We start from the raw sequence: 24295 nt of genomic DNA on the forward strand, positions 1-24295 counted from the left end.
ATTCATACAACTGCCTCACTTATTAAATACTTTGCAGTCTGATGTAGCACCACTGCTATATCAGATGTTCCCTCTCATGCTGCAGAGGCAATCTCAGGCTGGGCACCTCTGCTGTAAAACTTTAATGAAAGCCAAGTCTGTGGAACTCCCCTCAGACAAAGCTTGGCGCCCCCTCACCGCCACCTTAGTTTACTTTCTATGGGATCTATTGTAGAGCAGTGGTTCCCCAAGTCAAGGACCCCTGAACTGACACAAATTAGACCATGGACACCCTTCTGATAGGATTTAGGCATTTTTATTACAGAAAGTATGAAACCCATGACCAAAGTAGTCACATGTTCTGTCAATAATAATAATGAAATAATGAGGTTTTCTCACTCGGTCCATGTGCTGCAGTGTGCTGTAAAGCGTCTCAGCGTCTTTCTAAGAAACATCTGAAGTTGCAACAAGTTGCATCACTGTCGAACGCATAATGGCAGCGAGGAGCTGCTGTCTTATTACTGTAATCACACGCACACTGGAATCCACTCCACCTTATAGTTTCACAGCATGTGTTGAAAGAAAGGGGAATTCCACCTTAAACATTTGTATTGACAGCTAACTGACGTCAGGACAAATTGCGTTTTTTAGGAACAAAAATAATCCACGTAGGTTTGTTATTCTTTATTGAGGCTTCTGTAATGAGGATCTGAACTTTTGTTGTCTTTACTGTCGTTGCTGAATAAATAAATTAATGAAATCCAAATTGTAGAATCTTAGTTTAAGACCAATTGCTGCGGTCTTCAAAAGCTTGAGCAGTGTAATAAATCTTAATCTCTTATTTGAATCTTTTCAATGTTCTGATCTTGAATAAATAATCTAAATATCATAAACAATTAAAGGATTCTTTACAATGTTCATGTATTGAATGTTTCTCTGTTACAGCTTCTGTATGTACAGGACGGAGACATGGAGATTTACCACCCGCACGTTAAGAACGACCAAAACACTGTTTCAGTTCGCACGAGTGACCGCAGCTCCCAGAGGCCCCTCTCTTGGTGTGGATAGTGTTTTTAGGGTGGATGTCAGCCTCTAACTGTTATGCAACAGCGACAGACTTCATGTGGCGTTACAGGTTCATGTTCCTGTCAGACTTTACAACCACAGGAACATAAGAATGAGCGCTTGGTGTCGTGTTTGAAGATGCTCCATGTGTTTGACAACAGTGGATGAACCTCCAGGCTTAAAGACAAATAAGGGGACGATCTGGGGTCCCCTAAAGTTGTGATTAGGTTGAAGCTGACAAGAAGGAGGTGACCCGCTCAGACATGTTTAGTTTGAACAGAATCTTAAATTACCTAAAATGCAGGTGTATAGCTCTGTGTGAAAAAATGCCATGGGTGTTTGTTTTTGTGGGGGTGCGGTTCCAGGTTCAGACATGAAATGCAATCCAGGAAGTTGCATTTTTGAATCCCTGCGTCGCAGGTTTATGATCCTCTGAGACTGGATTGAAGTTATCACCGTGATTAAAATAAAGTCATTTTGTCTTTAGTCTCAGCAATCGGAAGGTTCACTGGAGAACTACAGCGTTCACATTACAACATAATAAACCAGGACATTTTGCATTTGCATTTCAGTGGTCAAAACACCTCGCCAGACAACTCATCCCCACAACGACAAAATAGGGAAGATTGTCAAGTGTCCCAAAACAAGAAATATTTCCACTGGAAAGTACGACAACATGTACGACCGTTTTCCAAAATGACATGTACGAGCTTTGGCTGGTACCTGTCCAGCGTCCCAGACCTACATTTCACATTTCACATGTGGAAAACGCTGTGAAACATTGGTAGTGTGATAAAGTTTAGGCCAGCGGTTCTCAAACTTTTTCACATCAAGGGCCCCTAAACTGTCCCATGTTCCCCCGTCTGATAGGATTCTTTCTTTTAGATGTTTTATGACATTAGTATGTACAATATAATCTGTTTTTGTGTTATTTATGGATGGATTATAGTAAAAATAAATGATTTCCCCTTTTTAAGAACCACTGGTTAAAGCAACAAACCTACTTGGTCAGGTTTAGGAAAAGAAATAAGCACATTACGGAAGTCATCTACAAAATGTTAATTAACTTAAAAGATATCACCTTTGACTTTCCTCCACGGGACTTCAACCTGGTGTAGGATGAGAGGAGAGATATCTAGAAGGCAATAACTGCAACCATGGACAGTCATTACAGAGCGATTTATGTTCATTTAGAAACTTGGTGTTTGATGCGTGTTTGGTGTGGATAAAAATGGTTGGTTTGACCTTCTGGCTGAGCCTCCTAGCTTCACAGAGGTGTGTGGCATGCATAGGGTGGCAAAATACTAGGATTGTCCAAGGGCCTGGGCGATTACGTCGACGTAGTCGATTACGTAAATACGTCGACTCGCATTACGTGCGTCGAAGCGTCGCTTTATATTTTGTGTGAGCGAGAAAACAGCTGAATCTAACGAGTCGCTCCAGCTGTTTTCTTCGGCCCACACTGATGCAGAAACACATCTGATTATCACACTGAAGGCAGCCTGATTACTGTCTGTTATCGTTATTATCACATCAGCGACGTGGAAATTGGATTCATTGTAAGATCTGCTGCTATTGTCATTATTCTAATGTGCTTCATCAGGAGTGAATAAAATATTGATTTATTGATTAGACATGTTTTTGATATTTAGTTTGGATAAATTGGTTTGTTAATGGAGTAATAGGAAACTTTTTTTGTCTTTAGAATACACAAAATTGGTTATTAAAAAAATAATCTTTATGTACAGCCCTGTATCGTCCGTGGATTTCCCGTTTGCATTTTGCTGCCCCCCTATGTTAACTTGGACTTTTCAGTTTTTTTCTTTACCGCCCAAAAATGGCGCTTCAGGGCTTCCCCCAGTGTGCTGGACTATGACATTAGGGGGGATTCCCAGTGCGTTACAAACTGCAAAGGGTCTTGACAATGCTGTCTGATAAAAGTTGGGCCAGGTTAAACTTTTTTGAACCGGAGCTGATGTCAGTCTGAATGCAGCTTTAGTTCTGGTTTAATTTAGAATTAGACATCTTTGAGTGTGGACTGAAGACGTCTGTCTCTCTGGGTTAAAGGATGTGGAGGACTCTTTCACAGTACTCTGTACTCTGTGTGCGCGCACACGTTTGTGTATATGTATGAAAAAGAGAGAACAGAACGAAATGCGCCACCACATCCTGTATTTTAAATAAGGTTTGCTTCACACTCACTGCACACGCACTTACACGCAGATTTGTATCGTCCCTGTGAGGACCCTCAAGGACATTATCCATCATCTTTTGTCCTTTGCCCCAGCCTCTAACCTCAAACCAAGTCTGAACCCTCAAACAGCATGTGTCCTCACTCACAGACATCTAAAACTCAAACTGGTCCCCTTGAAAATAAGGCAAGAACACAACTCACACACACACACACACACACACACACACACACACACACACACACACACCGCCGACAACAGGAAACCAAACGTGTTAGGAAACGGTTTTGTTTCAGTGTGAGTGACGGGTTTCACTCAGTCTCTAACGGTGATCTGTGACGTTAATCAGACATTTGAGCAGAGAAACAGCATGTTGACTAACTGACACACACACACACACAGAAACCTTGCAAACTGTAAGTACAGTCTCTCTAAATATCTGATGCATTTCTGACGTGTGTGTAGATTTCATATTTGTGATCTGCTGTGCTGCTGACATCGAACTGACCAGTTTGATCGGTTTGGGTTCAGGTTTTGTGGCACTTTGGTTTTGTTTCTTTAGGATAATATTTTAAGCTTCGTGTCATTTTGAAACTGAATTTATTTTTGAGTTCTGAGCTTTCAGTCAGATTTGCGTGTGCACAGTATAAACTTTAGGGCTGCAAATAACAATTATTTTCTCAATTAATTGATTTTGTTTGAATTGTTGTTTGGTCATTAACTTGTCAAGAAATAGTGAAAAATGTTGATTAGTACTGCCAGACTGAAAATTACTGCAAATATTTTTCTATATTTTTAGTACACTGATGGTTTGAATAGATGAATGTTATCAACAGTCATTTAATCGAATCGATACGCATGAACAAACGATGGATTTTAACGTGAAACTGTCAGTGCTGGTGGTTCATTCTTTTCCACACTACTTTCATCATTAATGAACTCTTTCATTCATTTGTTCCCACACATGATCTGAGTCTGTCCTTCCTCCTCTCTTGCTTAGTTTCTGCACAATTTCTCTCTTAGCTGATATGATGACGATGATGTGACAAGTTCGGCGCTCACCCATGTCAGCAGTGTTTACAGTGTGATGAAGTCATGGTGGTTTTTGTCTTGGAGCAGAGCCAGACCTGATAAGAGAGAGAGAGGGGAGGGAGTATCTCAGCCGTCTCAGCAGGGATAAGGAGAGAGACCGTTCAGCCCCCTTCAGACATCTCGTTACGTCTGAACACACAGCCTGTCCTCATTCCCAGAGGTCAAATACCCACGCTTTGTCACGTCCTTCTGCGTCTGGTACCAACACCCATGGCAGCTGTTAGCCTCATAGTTCAACGCTAACAGTAGGCTTAATATAAATATCAGAAAAGTGTGAGTAATGAGGTGGGTGCATCTTTCACCCAGGAGTCCAGGGTTCGTTTCCCGTATGAAGCAAGAAGTCAACGTGGATTGTATTTAGTGTTGCTTAACTTACGTAAGTTAAAGGAGACCTATTATTCTGCATTTCCAGGCCTATATTGCAGTTTTGTCTCCTACATGGCAGCTCAGCATAATTCAAAGAAAAATAAAAAATATCTTGGTTCTTCATGTAGGCCTTCATTTCAGCCTCTGTCTAAAACAAGCTGTAGACACTCCTGTCTCTTTAAGCCCCCCCCCCCCCCCCCCAAAGCCCACTGTCTTCTGATTGGCCATTGTCTAATGTGTTTACCAGGTTGCCGCAGGGATGGGGCTGCATGTGCCTTTGTGGGTGTGGCCAGCATTCTCTGCTTGGAGCAATTGACCATATATGGATATCCGGCTTGGAATGACATCATACCGAGGTGTTTGTAGAAAAAACGTTCAGGACTGGGGGAGATCTGAGGTTTTGGCACTTTCACCTCATTATATGAAACTTTGGACATGATCTGACACTGTAACATTATAGAAATGCCAGAAAATATGAAAAAGCACAATAATTCCCCTTTAAGTCACGTAAGTAAGTTATTTTAGTTACCCACTAGTTTTATTGTGAAAGAGTCCATTTGCAATGAGTTAGGAGTGAGAGTCACATCAGCAATCTGACCTGAAACCTCTCAGTAGATGAATTCTGAACTGAATGTGTAACATTAACAAGGGATGAGTGTCGCTACTCGACCGAAACAGCCCAGAATCGAGTAGAACCGAAACGTCTCCATCTTCTGGGATCATTTAACACTTCACTGTACATTTTTATTTGCTGTTCACATCACTTGTCACTGATCGATTGTGGCGCAGCAGCGATCAGCTGATTTTGCTGACGGAGCCTCCGGCTGCAGCCGCTTACCTGCTTTTGTTGCGTCATTTTATTTAAAAAGCCGTTAGCTTGATGTGATCGTTTCGGCTGATGTAGTTTTGTGGTTCTAAGGGAGAATTTGGGTTCATTAAACAGATTTCACAGTCGACCTTTCTTTTCTTTATATCAGCTAGTTTTGAACATGTTTCTGTATAATGCACTTAAGAAAACCAGATTAGTTAGAGACAGGATGTGTGAATGAAGTAAGTGACTTATCCACACACACACACACTGACTCAACCGTTTGCTGTGCTGCAGACTGAGAACTGAAGCATGTGTGAATGCCATGTCTAAATAAGGCCGTAACTGCTGCTGCTCAGTGTGTGTGTTCTTCAGCTGTTTGTGGTCGAGAAAAAATAAATACATCACAACTGAGACCGAATACTGTAAATTCATTACTACATTTGTAAGATTGTTTTATAAGAGCGTTGACACAGACAGGAAACTCCTTTACTGTGATTGCATTCAGTGATGCATTCACACCATGTCGGATCCAAGCAGTTTTTTCTTTTTAAGAAAAAATATCTCTAGTGCTGTCCCCGACTCAGGATTTACATAGTCGAAGCAGAATGGTCAACTATCTTGCCCATAGTTCACCGATAGTCGCTGTAACTTCATCCTGTAGCAGCGACCACTCATGGAAATGTCTGCTAACTGATGGACTAGCTAACGTTAGCTTGTAAACTTGCACACAATAACCTCATTTGCATAAACCTAAGTTTGAGCTGGGCCACAACACAGACTCCTCTGTCAACAAGCATCGCTGATTTACGAGTGTCTGAATTGGTGACGACAAGTTAAAAACAATTGAGGGTCCGCTGAGTTTTTACAAAATATGTTGGTGGTTTTCCAAATCAAGCATCACCTCTTGATGTGGAACAAAGTACAACAACTCTTTTAACCACAAGTATGAGTCTGTACCACGTTCGCCACGTGGACATACCACATGTACGAGGAGGTGAACTGCTTTACAGCCGTCTTACTGGTCCATGTAGGAAAAAGTTGTCATTTAACACTCTCTGTTCGGAAATTCCTCCTGCCGGGATGTCTGGAATTCAAACACTAATTAAGTTTAAATACTTCTCCACTTCAGCGTCTCTCTGCCAACAGGTGATTTGTTGTCTGGGTGGAAACTGGAAATGACATGATTAATGATTTCAAGAAGTTGTGACGAAGGGAAATTATATAATTACATTTTTAAACATGAAATGATGTGTTTTACAAGAGGAGACTTTCCAACCCAGAGTCAATCACAGTGAGGCTGGCAGCTGTGGTGCCATCGTCCCTGTGTAGAGACCAAAAATAGATCAACTGTTTTTTTGCCAAGAAATAGTTCAACATTTTACTCAATCTAAAACCACAAACTGTGTTTTTTACATCTCTGTTTTCTGTACAAATTAAATAACAAGAGATGAGTTAATTAGTGAGCTTTAGGACCCAGTTACACTTCTTGTTTAAACTGTCTCGTGTCCTGATAAAGATGTAATTTAAGACACACTTACATTTTAATCTGATCACAATCCATCTCTGTTTTCTGGGCTACATGTAAATCAGGGTCGGGCCTCCTCCAGTTCAGATGGAGGTGATAATTCACCTGAAGCTAGAAGAAAGTCTGCACCTCAGAAGTTTAGTTACAGCAATAGTAGTTTAGCAGAAGGGCTAACAGCTATCCACAACCTCACAGAAACCCATTCTAATCCCAGGGCGTCACTTAATCTTGGTCAAGACTCTTTGGCGTTGCTCTTTAACACCCTGGGTACCCCTTAAGCACCGTTTCTGTACGTGTACGGCTCCGCGGTCAAGTTAGCAAGAATAAATATGCAACGACCAGATACACTTTCAAAAGAAAACTAGTGGTCAACGTTGTGAAATGTCGCAGTTTGGTTAGGTTTAGGAAAAGGTTGTGGTTTTTCTTAAAATAACTACGTTACATAAGTTAAGTAACATTACTTACGTTAGGATTCATGTTGACAAAGCATAGCTATTTCACCCTGAGAACTGGGTTGGGGAGGAGTACAGATTATTTATGCATCATGGATGAATGTTTCTTGCTAGATTGTTGATAGTTGTTGGGTTTCAGTCCATCTTGAATGCTTTTTGGATGTGTTTGCACTTTGCTTCTTTGATATCAGACAGTTATGTGAGCGTGGAAAAAGGTCTCAGAGATGTTGGCAGGTGTGTTTTTGTCTTTGAGCAGCGCCAGGCTAGCTGTTTCCCCCCTGCTTCCAGTCTTTACGCTAAGCTAAGCTAAGCTAAGCTAATTACGTCCTGACTCCCGCTCCAGTTCCAGTCTTCTCATTTAACTCTTTCTGAATAAGCTTATTTCTAGGGATGCACCGAATGTTCGGCCACCCAAATTAATCGTCTGAAAATAGCAAAAAAAAGCACATTCGTTTTCGGTCTAATCCGCTCCATCTCCATCCGGCTGTGAAGTCTTCATGTTACAACATTATTTATCAAACCGGGTCGGACTGGATGGATTTAGCGCGAGGAGGAAACACATGTGACGACGTCCGGTTTTCAAAAGAAGGCGTCTGTACAGGATGGAAATAATATAATTAACTGGATTATGTTCACAGAAAGTATAAAACATATTACATGTGTCTATTAAAAGTAAACGGACTCATGTAATTTACTTTACCGGAGCCTCTCGGGCCCCGGACCCCTCACCATAGTCTCTGCACATCCTGCAGGAAACACTGAGGAAAAAGCTCATTCTGACTTTAATTTATGCGATGCGAAAAAAAGAGAAGTTGGCAAAAAGAAAAAAAGTGAATGTACTTGTTCAGTATTTGGCAAATTTTTTCGGCTTCCGTCAAGAATTTTAATTTCAGTGCATCCCTACTTATTTCCTAAAACGTTGAGCTATTCCTTTATGAGGAAGAGGACAGCTGCAGCGCTTCAGAGACCATTTAAAGAGCTTTACAGAGAAAAATAAATAAATTTGATAAATAAAATGAAGTCATTGCGTGATCATCCCAAACAGGGAAGTTATCTTTTTTAGTGTTTTAAAGTTAAGTAAAAAGCCTCCGAGCTGATTTATATGTATGTATATATAATAGAAATACTTATACAGAGGACAAACACTGATGTACCAATCATGTCATCACCTTTAAAGACGTGTTGCTCATTTCACATTGAATTAAATTTGGGCAAAAAGGGGGGAAGACATCTGATCTGATGCTCTGCTCTGCTGCGCACACACTTCCTGTTGACACTGAGAAAGACAGCTGCAGGTTTGCTCTCCAACATTGAGACGCTGAAATTAAAAAGAAATCTGATAACGATCTGACAGACTGGACGGTGGACAGTTTTCAAATACAGCGCTGAGCCGAGGCGGCCTGGAGGACGGTTTGATTGACAGGTAGGCGGGTTGCATCGAGCTGTTTGAAAGGAGTTTCTTATAATGAGGCAGCGGACACACACACACACACACACACACACACACACACACACACACACACACAGGTTATCCTTCTTATTAGCCGGCAGGTTTTGGGAAACAGTTTAACAGTGCAGATGTCTGGACGGCAGCACACATATTCACAGGTGTTTGTGAGTGTATAATAGAGCCAGCTGTGTTAGTCAGTCGCTCAGCCGAGCAGCAAACAAGCCTCCGCTCTGCATCTGCCTTTATTTAAAGGTGCAACACAGTGAATCAGTAAATATTTGCACACGAGAGGATCCGACTGTCAGCTGTTCGCAGGGACCAGGACTGATCGATCAGTTGATCGACTGGTTCCTTTTGCAGTTTACATGGACGATGACCGTCAGGTGTCTTTTGCTCTCCTGTGTATGTGGCTGTGGTTGAACCGAGAGCTGCTTCTGGACAAAGTGAGAATCTCTTTCTGTCACTTTGAACTCAGACCACAGTTTCCTCTCACTGTTGGTTTTATAGTTCTCTTTTTCTAACTGTCACGACAGGAAGTGCAGAACTGATGTGTAAAACATGTTTTAATCAAAATAAAAAGGAAAGGAGAGACATAAGTCAGTGTATTTTAGTGGAAATGTTTATAATGACTAACATCTGATGGTTTTCATGTCTGTAATCTATTAGAGGCACTGCAGTGTTTGTTGTTCTTGTGATCTGCAGCAGGCCAGGACTGCTATGGTATAAGTTATATTAACTTTCAGTATGTTTATTCCTAAATGCACGTGTGTCTTCTGCTGTTTAACCGCACCAGATATCTTTCACATGGACCGTGTCTGAGAGCTGGTTGGCGTGGTGGCGCACCGCATGCACCGCTAATCTATGATGGTCTTTTGAGTTTTCGAGCAGCAGTAGTTTGCTGGTCACGTGTTCTTGCAGGTGGTTGTGAGGTGTGCTACCTGAGTGAGCTTCTTACCAAAACCATTTCAGAACAGGGCTGCCAGACTGGTTCTGGGCTGCTCTATTAGAACTAGCACTGAAAAGTTGCACTCCAGCCTCTCATGGCTCCCAAATGAGCAAACGATTTCCTTAATAAGCATGGCCACATATTTCAGCTGCACCACAACATTTTTATTCGCACAAATAGTTTTCTGCAAGAACACTCAGAACCACAGCAGCAGATTTGCTGGTGATGGTCGTTTTAGGACTAACTAAAAAAAATCGCATTCAACGGACAAAAAAAAAGAGGAATAATTTACCTACTATCTAACTAAAAAAACAATAATCCTTTAAAAACAATATGAGGAGCACATCTTTTGGGTTCATAGATGTCAGACTTTTTAAAATGTCATCTATCAGTATTCCATCTAATTTGTATGTTTAGTGGTGACTAGCTTTAATTCACAGTTTTTACGTGACGTCACATTCCAATGAAAACAATGGAGACGTTATTTTCCGCTGCCCGCCAACCAAGTGACACGCTGTTACTTTGAGTTTGTTACTTTTTGCGTTGCCAAAATGCCGGACGGTTGTTGTGCTTTCAGATTTACTAATCAAGGAGGAGACGAGTCTGAGCTGTGTTAAATTTGCCCTCCAGGTCACGTGACTGAAAACTCTGAATTGTATATGAATGTTTTCAATTGCATAGATATATTTTTAAATATGTGTTAATGTACACTATGTTGAGGTAGGTTTTACTAATTCAGCTTAGTGGAACCAACTAGCAGAGTTTCAGGAGCCGGACCACACATCGACCACGTCATCGCCAGCATTTCCATAAACACCCACACGTCCCAACTCCTCTTCTTCTGCAAAAAAAACAACAACATATATGCAGTTATTTATGTACACATATACATACACGTAGACACAAAGAACATTCCTCAGTGTATGTTGTTATGTAAAGAATGTCAGCTGTGGACCCGGGAAGATTAGCTGATTTCTTTGGCGTCGCTAATGCGGATCCTTAAAATAATGTTACATAAGCAAATAAATTGGGGCTCTTTGTTTTGCCTCGAGAGCAGCACTCAACACAACTGGAGTGTGACACATTTATGCGATGAACAAGTTGAACTTTTTAACCAAGTGATTTCAAACACTGTTCGATATAAAGACAATTCTGTCTCTTCATGAAGCTTCATGGAGGAGTTGTGATCGCGCTTGTTCTTTTTTGTTTGTCTAGTTTGATGATTGCTTCCGTTTTTGGGACACTGCGATACGTTTGATGTTTATTGAAACAGATCAGACATCGTGTCCTGGTTGGGTTGTACAAACGGCGTCATGGGACCGACTGTTTCTAAATTGTTCCTCTCTGTCTCCCCTGCAGCCGCCAAGCGTCCCTCCTCAGTCTCGTCTCTGAGTGGGATTGTGGGTAGGATGATGTCGTCCGGCGACCGAGGAGCCTCTTCCTCCTCCTGCACCTCCGTCAACACCGTCTGCTCGGACGGGGAGCGTCCCGCCTCCCTCTCCCTCTCCTCCTCTGCTTCCTCCGTCTCCCTGCAGGACACTTCCCACTCCTCCTCTTCCTCCTCCTCCTCTTCCTCTCTGCCGTACGGCGCCGTGCCGACCTACAATGCCTCTTCGTCATCGTCCTCCACGCCGAAGAGGAACGGCTCGGACATCAGCCTGGACCTCACGCCTCTCGTCACACCGCACGGAGGAGTTGTTGCTGGAGGAGGAGGAGGGGTCTCTGTTGCCAGTGCAACAGGTGGAGGCCACCCCCCTAGTGGAGATGTAGCCAATCCGGCGGCAGTGGCGGCAGTGGCCACGCCCAGACAGCTTTCACGGCTGGAGCGAGTGGTTCTGGAGATCGTGGAGACCGAACAGGCCTACGTCAGAGACCTGAAGAGCATCGTGGAGGTAAGAAGCACAGCTGCGTCTGCCGACCTGCTGATATCTGTAACACGTACAGTACAAACCGTCAGCAGCAGAAAACCATGAGGGCTTTGATATATTCAGGTGTTGGCCTTCATTTAAAGTCGGGGAGACCGGGCGTGGTTGTAACGCTTTTTGCTCACTGAATTTTTTAGCTAGACTTGTCAAACTTTTAAACAAAGTGTGATGATTGATGTCAGAAGCATTGTGTTCCCTTGTCCTGCCCCGATACTGATTCTTACCTTTAGTTTTTCAGTCTATATTCTGAATGAACCTGTTTCCAGACTTGATACCCACTGTGCCTGATCGGGAAGAAAGTGGGTAAATACTGAAATGACCTCTTATCCCTCACCATACCCGGTCTTCCCTACCTGTCAGCCAATCACGATGCTGCTGTGGTTTAATGTAGGACATGTATAAATTACAGCAGTACAGTGCACAGCTGTGTGCGTGCGTTTGGGAGGAGCTAGCTGTAGCTGAGATTTACTGGCCAGGTGTGAATGCCTCTGGGCCATTTTACCTGCAGGTGGCCTCCACACACTCACACACCTCCCCCCCCCCCATTCCCCCCCCCGCTGCAGGATGGACAAACATGCTCAGAACTGACTTTTTAGAAACCATAAAATGCACAACATTAAAATCTCAAACCGATCCCTCAAGAAAGAAACTAAGTCAACATTAAATGTTCTCAGTTGGTCTGCTCGTCTCTGTCCATCGTCGCCCTCTCCCTCTTCTGAATCTCTTCTGGCTGAAATGTCACTTTGTTCTGTTTACAGCTTCTATATCTTCTTTTGTCTTTTTACACAAGGTGTGTCTGTTGTTTACTGCAGGTGTAACTTTATGTTGTTCACATTTTTAAACACATGCACAGACGGGACCTATACACGTGATGTGTGGCGAGATGTCAGAGCGAGGTGGCGGCCTCAGAGGAGGTCGCTCCGAGCAGTTAGGAGTTCAGTGCCTTGCACAAGGGCACCTCAGTTGTGTCCAGAAGGCCAACTGGCACCTCTCCAGCTACTAGTCCATCCATGCAACTTGAAAATGTCCTAATAAGGAGTGTTGGGTTTAGAAAGTTCTGTGAGTGCGTACTGGAAATAAAAGAAGTCAATGTTTCTCTTGAGAAATGTAACAGGAAAATGAAAATCTGATGTAAAGCTACACTAGTACTGAAAACTGCTCTGAAGAGCAGGAAAGCGAGCAGACTGGAGTTGAACGCATAGTCCTTGTGCTTCGTGCTCGTTTGCATGGGACAGTTTCTCCAGTTCCTGTTCAATCCTAATTAATTTCCTCCTCAGTCAGTTCAAAGTCAAGCACCTGGAAATGTGAAAATTCTCCTGAAGCGCGGAGCTGTGATCGAGTTGGGGATCACTCAGCTAAAGATCTTAATTTTCATACTGAAGCATTGCTGTTCAACATTTGTGCTTTGTTATTTCTGTGTCTGTATCGATGCTAGTGGCGTTGTTACAAAAATGCTAATGTTGGTCTTCGGCTCCACCACTTTGGTTCCAACTAAAATAATCCCATCAGTTCTGACTGAATACATTCATGTTCCCCAGACAAAGAATCCTCTGATATTTCCTCTAGCATCACCAAGAGGTTGGCTTGTGGTATTGATTGAAACTCTTACCAAACCTTTTATCTGATTGGAGTTAGCAAATGTTAGCATGCTACCACTCTGAACTAACATGGTGAACATCAACATGTTAGCAACACGTCCTCATACCTAAATGACAAAATAGTTGCCATCTTGGTTTTTTGGAACCAGACGTGACCATATTTTGGACAAGAGGGTGGAGCTAGCTAGCTTGGTTAGCAAGGTGCATTCATAATACAAGTTAACTGTGATATTAGCTGGGATGCTAATTTTTGCTAGCAAAAAACAGTCTTAAAACAAAATGTACTTAACGAAAAAAAATGAATCAGCTTGTAGCCCCGCCCTAAAGCCTCCCCTGCTTCCTGGTCTCTGTTCCTCTAAATGGGACCATAATTTACTAAATGAACATCATGCTGTGTTGAAGAAGACTTGAAACCATAGACCATAAACTTGAGACCATAAACTCATCAGGAAAGTGTTTACTGAGGGAATAAATCAGCTGACAAGTAGAAACATTTTATTTCTGCAGCCGCTGGAGTCGCCCCCTGCTGGCTGCTAGAGAGAAAACAGGTTTAAGGCTCTTCACACTGAGGTTCCTGCTTGGGTTTAGGCAACCAAACCACTTGGTTAGATTTGAAAAAATATATTGTGGTTTGGGTTGAAATAAGGATGTTATTTAACTTAAAATTGTAAGTAAGTCAACACTGACTTTGTTTCACACAGAACTCAATCCTCGGTCTCCTCTGTGAAAGTCCTGCAACTTTTATCGCTCTTTATCCTACGTCACCTGACCTTCTCCGTTGCTCCCGTCATTCGGCCACTAGAGGTCACGGCCTAACAATAAACATAAATATGGGTCGTAACAAGCGGCTTCACAGTCAACCTACATGCTGCATGCTGATGTTCGTGGCTAGCTTGGCGGCAGACTCTTAAAGGCTCGTGCAGACTACACGACGTTGAGCGTCGACGGCCGTGCCGTTCACGCTACACAACTTGCCGTCTTGTGACGGGAGTCTTGAAGTGGTTGTGGCGTTCACTCTACGTGACTGATGGGTGACAGGGGGTCACACACTACACGAGCTGACAGCGGTTGTGTCACCCGACGCCGGTCTCCAAACCAGGTTTAGTCAAGAAAACACTGAAAAGTGAAACGGGAAATGACGCGAACCTGCACACAAAACAGCTGTTGTTTGTTATTATAAAGATAACCGCAGATCGACCGCTGATTTACCACCGATCACAGCCCGACGCTCGCCGAGCTCGCTGAGTGAAAATGGCGTAGTGTGAGCGAGGCTTTAGACTTGTTGTTTACAGACAATTAAACTGAGGATTAAATGATCAATCATTACACGTGTTAGTCGTGTTAATCTGTTGCACTGTGGAAAATCAACCCCGCCTCACCTCACAGGAATGTGTTGGAAACAAGTTTAAGGTTTTTGTTGTTTTCTTTAAAGGGAGTTCTGAATGAAACATATTTCTAACTTTCAGCGAGAATTTGCTGACTTGATTGTTTCATTGCGTTTCATCCATCACTGGTCCAGGTGCACCAGGATCTGTGTGTTTGCCTGCATCTGTCTGACTGGAGTGTGAAACATCCTTTTGAAGTAAAAGAGAGAATTTACTGCCGCTTTCATCCTCTGCCATGAGACACACACACACACTGGCGGTTCTGCTGTCATCATGTTTATCAGCTGTCTGTCAGTTCCTTCCCTCTGACCTCCAGCTCTCTCTCTCATCACCACATCGTTCTTCTTTGTTGGTTAATCCCTCCTGACTCTCCCTTTTTCTCTTCCCGCTGTCATCCATGCTCAGAGGTCACTGTCAAAGTCACATGACTAGGGTTGTCCTGCTGTCGTCACAACAGTATTTTATTAGTGGATCGCTAGTAGGATCTCCACACCAAACTGGGAAAACCATTTCTTTATGGAACTGCTTTGTGCACGTTGTCACATTGAAACAAGAAAAGGCCAAAAGCAAACTGTTGTAAAATTATCTGCTGTAGCATCAAGACCACGCTATGAAAAAACAGCCTCTGCCAAAAGTTTTGGGACAGGGGTGTCCCAGTACTTTTGTCCATGTAGTGTTTCCAAAACCTAACCAAAGTGAGATGTTTCACAATGTTAACAAAAATGCAGGCGTCAGTTTGTAATACACTGGGGGAAGCATCACTGTTCAGCACTAAATGTAAGCAGAAAATAATGATAATAATAATAATAATTACATTTACATGGGTTCCCAACACACCCAGAGCGCTTTGGGGGGATGGGAACCAAACATCAGCTTAAGGTGGAGAGGGAGGGAAACATAGAGGTGGGGGATGATTTGGTGACCAGATGTAGAAATGCAGGTTGGGAATTTTGCCAGGTCACCGGGAAAACCCACTGCTCTTTGTGATCAGTGCCATGGGATCTTTTTAATGACCACAGTGAGTCAGGACCTCGGTTTAACATCTCATCCGAAGGACAGAAGGATGGAAAAGTCTGAGTAAGAGGTGGTTAGGGTGGACGGGTGTGTCAGAAAAAGGACTTTCACCCGGGAGACGTGGGTAAATTCTCCATGTTAAAACAAAAAGTCAACATTGGTTCTTTTTAAAATAATAATAATAATAATAATAACAATAATAATTATAATAATAACTTAGGTTTCATGAAAGTTGCTATATAAAAGACACAACAACAAACTAATCTGAAACAAACTACTGAGGAATCAGTTTTAGGGGACTTTGTTGGCAAGTGGTGAACAAGTGGTGGAGTCTGGTGTGGGGAATGAATGTTGGTAGTTCAACTTCCTCGCTTTGTTTTCTCCAAGTAATGTGCAGTTTTCTCAGTTTTTTACATAAATATGAAGTAGCAGCATCACAGAGCTCTGGGGGCCGACCGACGCTAACGACAACAGTAGAAACAGATGTAGTGAGGATAAATCAATTTTCAAAGTCCCAAAAACTGAAGTAAAAAGCTAATTTGATAAAAATAATCTTTATTTGTAGAGCAATTTTCAAAAACTACTTACAAAGTGTAAAGATAATAAAACACATAAAAACAAATACATGATCAAAGCAAGAAAACACGTAAGAGACTAAAACACATGTTAAAAGTCAATATAAAATATATAAAGATAAATCAGGAAAGGCTCTCCTATAAAAGTATGTTTTAAGAAGGGACTTAAAAGAGTTCACTGACTCAGCCGTCCTGATTTCCTCGGGCAGGCTGTTCCAGAGCCTCGGGGCCCTGACAGCAAACGCTCTGTCCCCTTTAGTTTTCAGTCGAGACTCTGGAACAGACAACAGACCTCTGCCCGAGGATCTCAAGGTACGTGCTGGTGCGTATGGGACTAAAAGGTCAGAAATATAACAAGGCGAGAGGCCATGAAGAGCTTTAAAAGTGATCAATAGAATTTTAAAGTCAATTCTAAAACATACTGGGAGCCAATTCACTTTGGATCTGCCTTGAAGAGGCGTTTTGCATGAATTTTACAGGAATGTTAAGCAGCAGTGCAGATCTAAATATTTTGTTATTTTCCAGTACAGAGAGCCGCTGTTTTGACACAATTCTTTCTAAAAATCTTTGCCATAAAAGGTAGTTTGGAAATTGGTGTAAAATTTTGAGGGAGGTTTTTTTAAAAGTGGGTTCACACAAGCCGTTTTAAAATCATCAGGGACGTGACCAGTAGATAGGGAGCTGTGAAAAACAAATATTAAGCAGTTTACTCTGAGCTCCTCTCGCGGGTAAACGCTGCTCTTTCAGCAGGCTTTAGCAGCTCTCCGTCGGCCAGCGGCGTTCCACTCCCCAACGCTCTGAAACCGTCTGTGACGTCCAGACAATCTCACCGCAACAGAGCGTCAAGCGAATTTCTCGCTCAAGTTGAAAAATTTTAACTCGAGGGAACCAGCAAATGTCGATCTTCCGCACCAACCGCCAATCGCAGGAATTGACTTGACTTTGCCGTAAGAAACGCCGGATTCGCGTTCAGTGTGCACACAGCTTTAGGCTCTCTATATGACGAGTGTTGGTTCAGCGTGAGGAATCAGAGCAACAATCCCATAATTCCTCACGCCTGATGGAAAGTCGGGGGGGTTCTAGATGGTATGTGTGTGTGTTGTCCTGTAATGTAAGCCTTCATTCCTGCTGCTCTCTGTATTTGAGGTTTTTGCCGAAGTCTGGTTTTGATTGAGACTACATGATGTCACGCTCGCTGGGAATCTGAACCAACTACCATAATAGGCCTCTCTGTTTGTGTGTGTGTGTGAGAACAATAACAACTCAGACACACAGAAAGAGGAAAACAGCTCCCCTCTGTCACCGACGGCCTCTTAGAAACTCATTTTTCTAAGCATTTTTAAAGAAAGATTGCTGAGAAGCGTACCCTCCTGCCAGCAGGCTGAGATCTGAGCTCTTTTCATTCATTTTCACCAATAAAAGCTTGTCGGCCGCCTCATTTCAAGAGCTTTCTGGGAAATTACTGAAATGAGTGAATGTAAATTAGAAATAGTTTCATCTGATTGAGAGAGATTTCTAAGAGAGAGAACTTTGTGGAGTGAACACGAGACGTTGGGTGCAGCGGGGATCCTGCTGTTGACCTGCAGCCAAGTGGGACAGGAAACCGAGGGGGAGGGATAGAAAGATGGGGGAGAAACAGATGACGGGAGGGAAAGAGTAGGAAAAAGGACGAGAAGAAGGGGAAAGAAGACGAGGAGGTGGGGATCACCGTTGGGATCGAAGGGAGACTGGGGGCACAAGAAAGGGGGAAAAGTAGAAAAACAGACGGAGGGAGGGATGAAAAAAGTTCAGAGATATAAAGAGACAAACTGGAGAAAGAAAGAAAAAAGGACAAGAAGACAGAGAATGTGAATGGGGGAAAAAAAGGAGGAGGTGGATTTGGGGTTGCAGAGAGGAACAAGATGGGAAAGACGAGGCGGACGGAAGCAGGGATGAAGGATGAGGATTAAAAACAGTCAGCTTCCACAGAACAGTTTCATCATAAACTACCAGACACAGATGAAGGAGGAACTTCACTTAATGAGGCTGTATTCACGTCCTGTCTCCCACCTGCAGCCAGCACTGGATTCTTATCAGACTTTAATAAAGTAATAAAGTTTCCACTCCGCTCAGAAAAATGGGTGCGTTGTCCTTGTTGTACTGATGAATAAAGTGTCTCGGATGAAAGACTAAAATGTCTTTGAGCATCTTTAAGTCCAGTTGGCCTTTCTTGGACAACTCTGACCTGGATGACTGAGAACCTTTGACCTAATGATAGAAAACAATGCTTTTGGACTTACTCAGTGTTTGTAAGGGGCTTTAGATGTTTTAGTCTTTCTATGTTTAGATAAAGACACTGTGATGCTGCTGTAACCGACTGTCTGGTCGACACCTGAAAGTCCGCACCAACCAAGGTCCAACCAAAGTTCAAGTGTTGAAACATTTTGAGAGATTCGGTTAGTTTTCTATCTTTGACAAGAATGAATGAATAAGAAATGAACTATGTTGTTATTATCAAGCGTTACTACCTGCAGCACCAACTATACCGAAGGCTCGTCGCAATTAAACTTCCTCGTTGTGCGAACATTATAACCGACAGGACAGGAGGAGAAGACAGCAAGTGATCCTTGTGCACCTCGGTTTGAGGAGAGACCAGTGAGCTTCTAAAGAGGCCGAGTGTGTGAAAAGATGGGCTTTCACGGGAGATTTATAATCGTGTCCTCATTTCTGAACCATCCAAAAAATGCTTTCAGACCAGAAACGAACCGCACCAGGGTTCAGTTCGATCCAGAGCGAGACTTCCTCTTTTCGGGTCTGTTCGGTCCGGACCGTGGTCCGTGGGAGGTTTTGGTTCGGACCGAACGAGGCAGGTGTGAAAGCCCCCTTAGACACGGTAGTGTTGTCTCGAATCGAACATGGTTATTTTTAAGGTTTACATTCAATGGAAGTCTAATTCCAACATAAAGCTAACTTCACCACGGTGCAAAGTCATGTTCCCTCACCAAACTATTACGGTGAAGAGAGCAATTAGCAACGATGGACGTTTTCCTATCGTCAAATGATAGAAATGGTCATATCGCACAGCCCTATGCTCAAGTAGATCTACGTTCTGAATGTAGTTTGCTTTTATCTGGTTCTGGATCCACCACTTTTGTTGGACCCCCCTGCCTGCAACCCTCTTCTAAACAAAGACATCTCTTTAATTCTTCCCTTCTTTTTTAAAGTCTTTATCTTTGATTTGTTGTTTCTTCGCTCTACTTCTCTTGTTTCCTCTCTTATCATCTCTCTTCTCCTTCTTTGTTCATGAAGTCTGTTTCCTTTCCTCGGGCTGTAGCGTCTCTTCCTCATTCCTCCTGTCTTCTCCCTCTCTTCATCTTCTCGTTTATCTCTCTGTCATTTTTCACTCATCTCTGTTTCGTCTCTCTCTTCCTCCCTCCAGTGAGTGTGTTTCCTGTTGCCTTTAAAAGGTGATGAATGTCGTCAAAGCCTTTCATTATATGCCTCATTACACACACAGCTCTTGTTTTTAGCCGGTTTAGAGGAAAACTACTGGAGTCTCTCTAGATTACAGTAAAATCAGATGATTTTCATCTTGGAAACCCCGAGCGACGTCATGGATCTGACCTCTCTCACCGATTATTTTCTGTTTCGCCAAAGTTCTCTTCCTCCCTGGACGGATTTCTGTCTCGTTTTGTCCAAACGTCGTGCTGTTGGTCTGTGTGTTTTAGTGTCCGGGCTCCTGTTTGGTTCAGTCTGTCAGTGTGCGTTTTGGTCATGTGTTACTAATAAAGCCGTTTGGTGATGTGACAGCTCTTTGTGGTTTCTGGACTCTCTGCTGCTATCACATCTCTCTCACTCTCTTCCTCATCTCTGTCGCAATGTCTCTCTCCCCTGACTCCTCTCCAGTGTAATCTAATTACTAGCTACTACAGGAAATGACCTCATTTGGACTGACAGGATTGGATGATGGATTTTAGTTTGTTAAAGTTTCCATTACAGCATGACTGATGACCTACACATGAATGGTATAAAACCGCAGAAGCGATACACGTCTCTATTTATTGGCAGGTACAGTTATCCAATAACAGACTAATAGATAATTATATCACATGACAGCCTCTTTGGTCCTCTTTAACCCTTTCAAAACAGCTTACTGAGCTGCCAGGAGAGTCCTGCAGGTTATAACTGAGAGGTGGTGAAGTGTCTGCAGATGATGTTTAGGACAAACTCAATGTGTTGATGATGCACAAAGATACTTTAGAAAACAATAAGAGCTGTATATATTGTGTTATTTATCTTTAAAGGTTGCATTCAGTCATATCTAGGGTTGGGTATTGTTTAAAATTTACGATACCAGAACCAAACCCAGTACCCTTAAAGTGATACTGATACCAGTAGAGTACTTCATTCCGTACCTTGTATAAAATGCCGCCTGTTGAAGCTGTAGTGGTTGATCGGCAGCCTATTATTAATCTTATTGTTGTTATGGACAAGAAAGGGGATCTATTTTATTTTTCTCTTGTTTCAAATAACTGCTACATAAAAGTTTTGGGAAACTGTATCAGATCCTGCTCGTCCTGATTAGTTCGTCGTCCCGGGTGATATTATTATACGGGGGAGAGAGGAGTGAAACAGTTTAGTGACCAAATAAGTTGTGGGAAACGAATTTAAGGTAATTTTTTGACTTTTGAATAAACAACAGGAAATGATTTAGTTAAGTTTCGATCAATAAACTGAACTGAAAGATCTCAGATCACTTTTTCCTTTTAGTGGTGAGACGCAAACCTCCGGAAACAAAAAATGTCCAGAGAAGAGTTAAATGATCCCAGAAGGTGAAACCAACAGAAAGCCCAGCTTGTGCTGATGAACTGAGACGCAGCCGAAGGTCAGCGGCTGTTAGGATCAGCTGGACTGAGCGCGTGCAGCAGACACATCAGGAAAAACAAAAGGCTGCTCTTCTCTTTCCTTCAGTGTGTATCTAGTCATATCAGGGTACATTCATCTGTGATTAAATAGGCCTCCACAGTAAATACTAAGGGATAATCGGTCAATGTGCAATTTTCTTAAATGACAGAATTGAATGTAATTATCCAGAGGAAAAGTGGGTTGAAAGTTTGCTTAAAGTAAAAGCACATTACTGTTGGTTTGGTGTTCCACAACTTGACTTTCAGTTTTACCTCATCATAAAGATAGGAAGTTAACTATAAAATGGTGGTGCTAATGTCACGTCAGCTATTTACATAAAGAGAGCACAGTGGTCACTCTGATACTAATAAAGAAAAAAGATCTAAAGCATTATGAAAGCACTTCAAATAAAACTAGAAGTGAACGTCTCTCTAAAGGTGTCAAAGATTTGCCATGATGGGCTTGTGATGTCTGAAGATGTGAAGACTTAATAAATGCAGCTGCTTTCTTTGTTAAATTACTCTCGGTAATATCAGACAGACTGGAGATGCCACATTTATTCCTGCTGCTGATGGAAACAAGTATTGATCTGGAAAAATAACATTTTTATTTGTATTCTGATGTGCATCTTGATCAAACACTGACAGAAGTGAATATGGCAAAAGTCAAAGTGTTCTTCTCATCCAGCAAGCAAGATTGTGCTTTGCCAGGAGGTCTGAGGAAACACAAGATAGAGGGCACTTTTGTTTCCACAACATTGCTTTTAACCCTGCTGCTCCTAATGTTAGCACATACTGCCTCTGCCAGCAGCAGTAATGGATCGTCCTCCTCCTCCTGTCAGGCATCATGATGGACGGTCCTCAGTGTCTATAAAGATCAGACTCTGTGCTCCTTATTAACTTCCTGTTTTTCTTCATTGTTGCTTCCTGTTTGACTTCCTGTCTGATGCCAGCCTCAGCACAGCGTCTCAGCGCGCAGCACAGGTGGTTTCCTGTTCACGCCGTTAGCTTAGCTGCGCTCTTAAAAAGGTGTGATACGGTTTATGTTCTGGTAGGCGAGGATTTGCAGAAAGAACGTACGTGCAATGTGCAGAAAGGGTTTGGAGCCTTCGCTCAATCATAAATAAATAATTAATGAATAAAGCCTTGATAAAACTGGAAAAGGGAGTTTGCTGCAGCTGAAAGACAGCAGGGAGGACAGTTTCAAGGCTGGAGTATTATTAAAGAGCATCTTTATCAACCAAAGTGCATGTTGGGTACAGGTCCAACCTTAGGTCTCTTTAGTTAGTGAAACTCCACACACCTGCAGTGTGAACCATACACTCAAGTTTGACCAGCATGCATCAGTGTTCCTCCCACACAGAAGATGAAAGGATAATTTTCACTCCCTCTCTCTGTCTGCAGGATTATCTCGGCTGCATCATCGACTGCGGCACACTGCCTCTGAAACCGGAGCAGGTCAGCACTCTGTTCTGCAACGTAGAGGACATCTACGAGTTCAACAGGTAACTCACCTGCTCCACTCAACACACACACTCTGCTCTGATGCAAAACACTGAAGCAAGACACGATCACGTATTTCATACAGGATGCGAAACCCTTGTGGAAAATAATCATGAAGGATTTGGTGTCACGATTCAATTCAGAATCTCTGTTCAATAACGGGGCTTTTTTTCTGGCTCTTACTCCAGTTCACAGTTGTGAGTGACAGTGTGGACAAAGTGTGTTTAAAATTAAACAGGCTGATCAGAGCTGGCTGAGATTTTTGAAAGTGGTACAGAACCGAAGTCCAGAGCTGCGATTTCGCTTCACCATTAAATTCACCTGGGGCCTCGTGGCTACGTGGATGTGGACATTTACACGTCATTCTCAGTCAGTACGCCACCCAGCTTCTGGTACAGGCCGTGGTTACCTCTCTGCCCTCCTAGCAGCTCTCCCAGCTTGTGCAGTGAAACCCTTACAAATGGTTCAGAACGCAGCAGCACGTCTGGTTTTTGTCAGTCCAAAAGGACTCATGTCCCTCCATCACTCAGTGACCTCCACTGGCTCCCCGGGGCCTCCAGAATCAAATTCAAGTCACTAATGCTGCATACAGAGTGACTACTGGGTCTGCACCATCTACCTAAACTCCATAATACAGGTTTACGTTCGTTCTGGGCCACTACGCTCCTCCAGTGAACGCACCTGGCTCTGCCATCCCTTCACACAAAGCGACCTCAGTCCCTGTTCTCATCTGCGACACCACGATGGTGGAACGAGCTGCCGCACGCCATCAGAGCGGGGGCGTCCCTCTCTGACTCCAAGAAGCTCCTGAAAACTCTGCAGAGAACACTTCCTCTGACCTCTAACATGCACTTCCTGTGCTCTTCTTCTTCTGTCTCCTTACAATTCTCTTGTATTGATTGCACTTTTTTGTTAACTCTTGTGATATGTACTATGAGCTCTTGCTAGTATTTATTGCTGCTCTCACTAGTATGTACTGTCAGCTGTAGATCTCGTGCTGTATTTGATGCTCTGCTGATGCTTGTATGTTGTTCCTCAAATGTAAGTCGCTTTGGATAAAAGCGTCTGCCAAATGAGTAAATGTCATTCAAGGAACAATGAGGATCCAAAAATGCCACCAAAATGCACATAAAATGAAACAGGGTTTCAGAACAGCCTGAGATGTTTTGGATTGTGACGGACGTTGGACGTGCTGGTGTCCGCTTGGTGTGAGCAGGAAGTGCATGTTTTAACAATGTTTTACATTGTTAAAAACTGCAGAAACTTGATGGTAACAAAATTTTGGTGTCCCATGAAGGCAGACAGAGGGGCAAACTGGTGCAGAGAGGCAGAAATGAACTGAGCAAGGCACTAACGCTGCCAGGGCTGCGGGTTTGATTCCCTCCCGGATGATTCCACCATAAAAAAGTGGGGGGGGTGAAAGCGAGCAGCAGCTGCCTCAGCTCATATGACCAAACCAGATTCTTTAGGATTTTACAGAGCAGGAATGCTGAGTGCTATTCCACCCTGCCTCGCACGCCCAGAGAGAGAGAGA

The 24295-nt window shown here is 42.9% G+C and overlaps 1 protein-coding gene across 1 annotated transcript in view; it reads left to right on the plus strand.

The window, feature by feature from the left end:
• Positions 1 to 24295, plus strand: part of plekhg2 (pleckstrin homology domain containing, family G (with RhoGef domain) member 2) — a 125878-nt gene that overhangs the window by 38204 nt on the left and 63379 nt on the right. Inside the window, exons 3-4 of the mRNA XM_038692564.1 lie at positions 11238 to 11770; positions 22663 to 22763. Of these exons, the coding sequence (XP_038548492.1) occupies positions 11238 to 11770; positions 22663 to 22763 (634 nt within the window). The remainder of the gene's footprint in view (positions 1 to 11237; positions 11771 to 22662; positions 22764 to 24295) is intronic.

This window comes from Micropterus salmoides, unplaced genomic scaffold (assembly GCF_014851395.1).
Source record: "Micropterus salmoides isolate LMB-PRFRI ecotype aquatic unplaced genomic scaffold, ASM1485139v1 Ms_hic_scaffold_3, whole genome shotgun sequence".
NCBI classification, from domain to species: domain Eukaryota; kingdom Metazoa; phylum Chordata; class Actinopteri; order Centrarchiformes; family Centrarchidae; genus Micropterus; species Micropterus salmoides.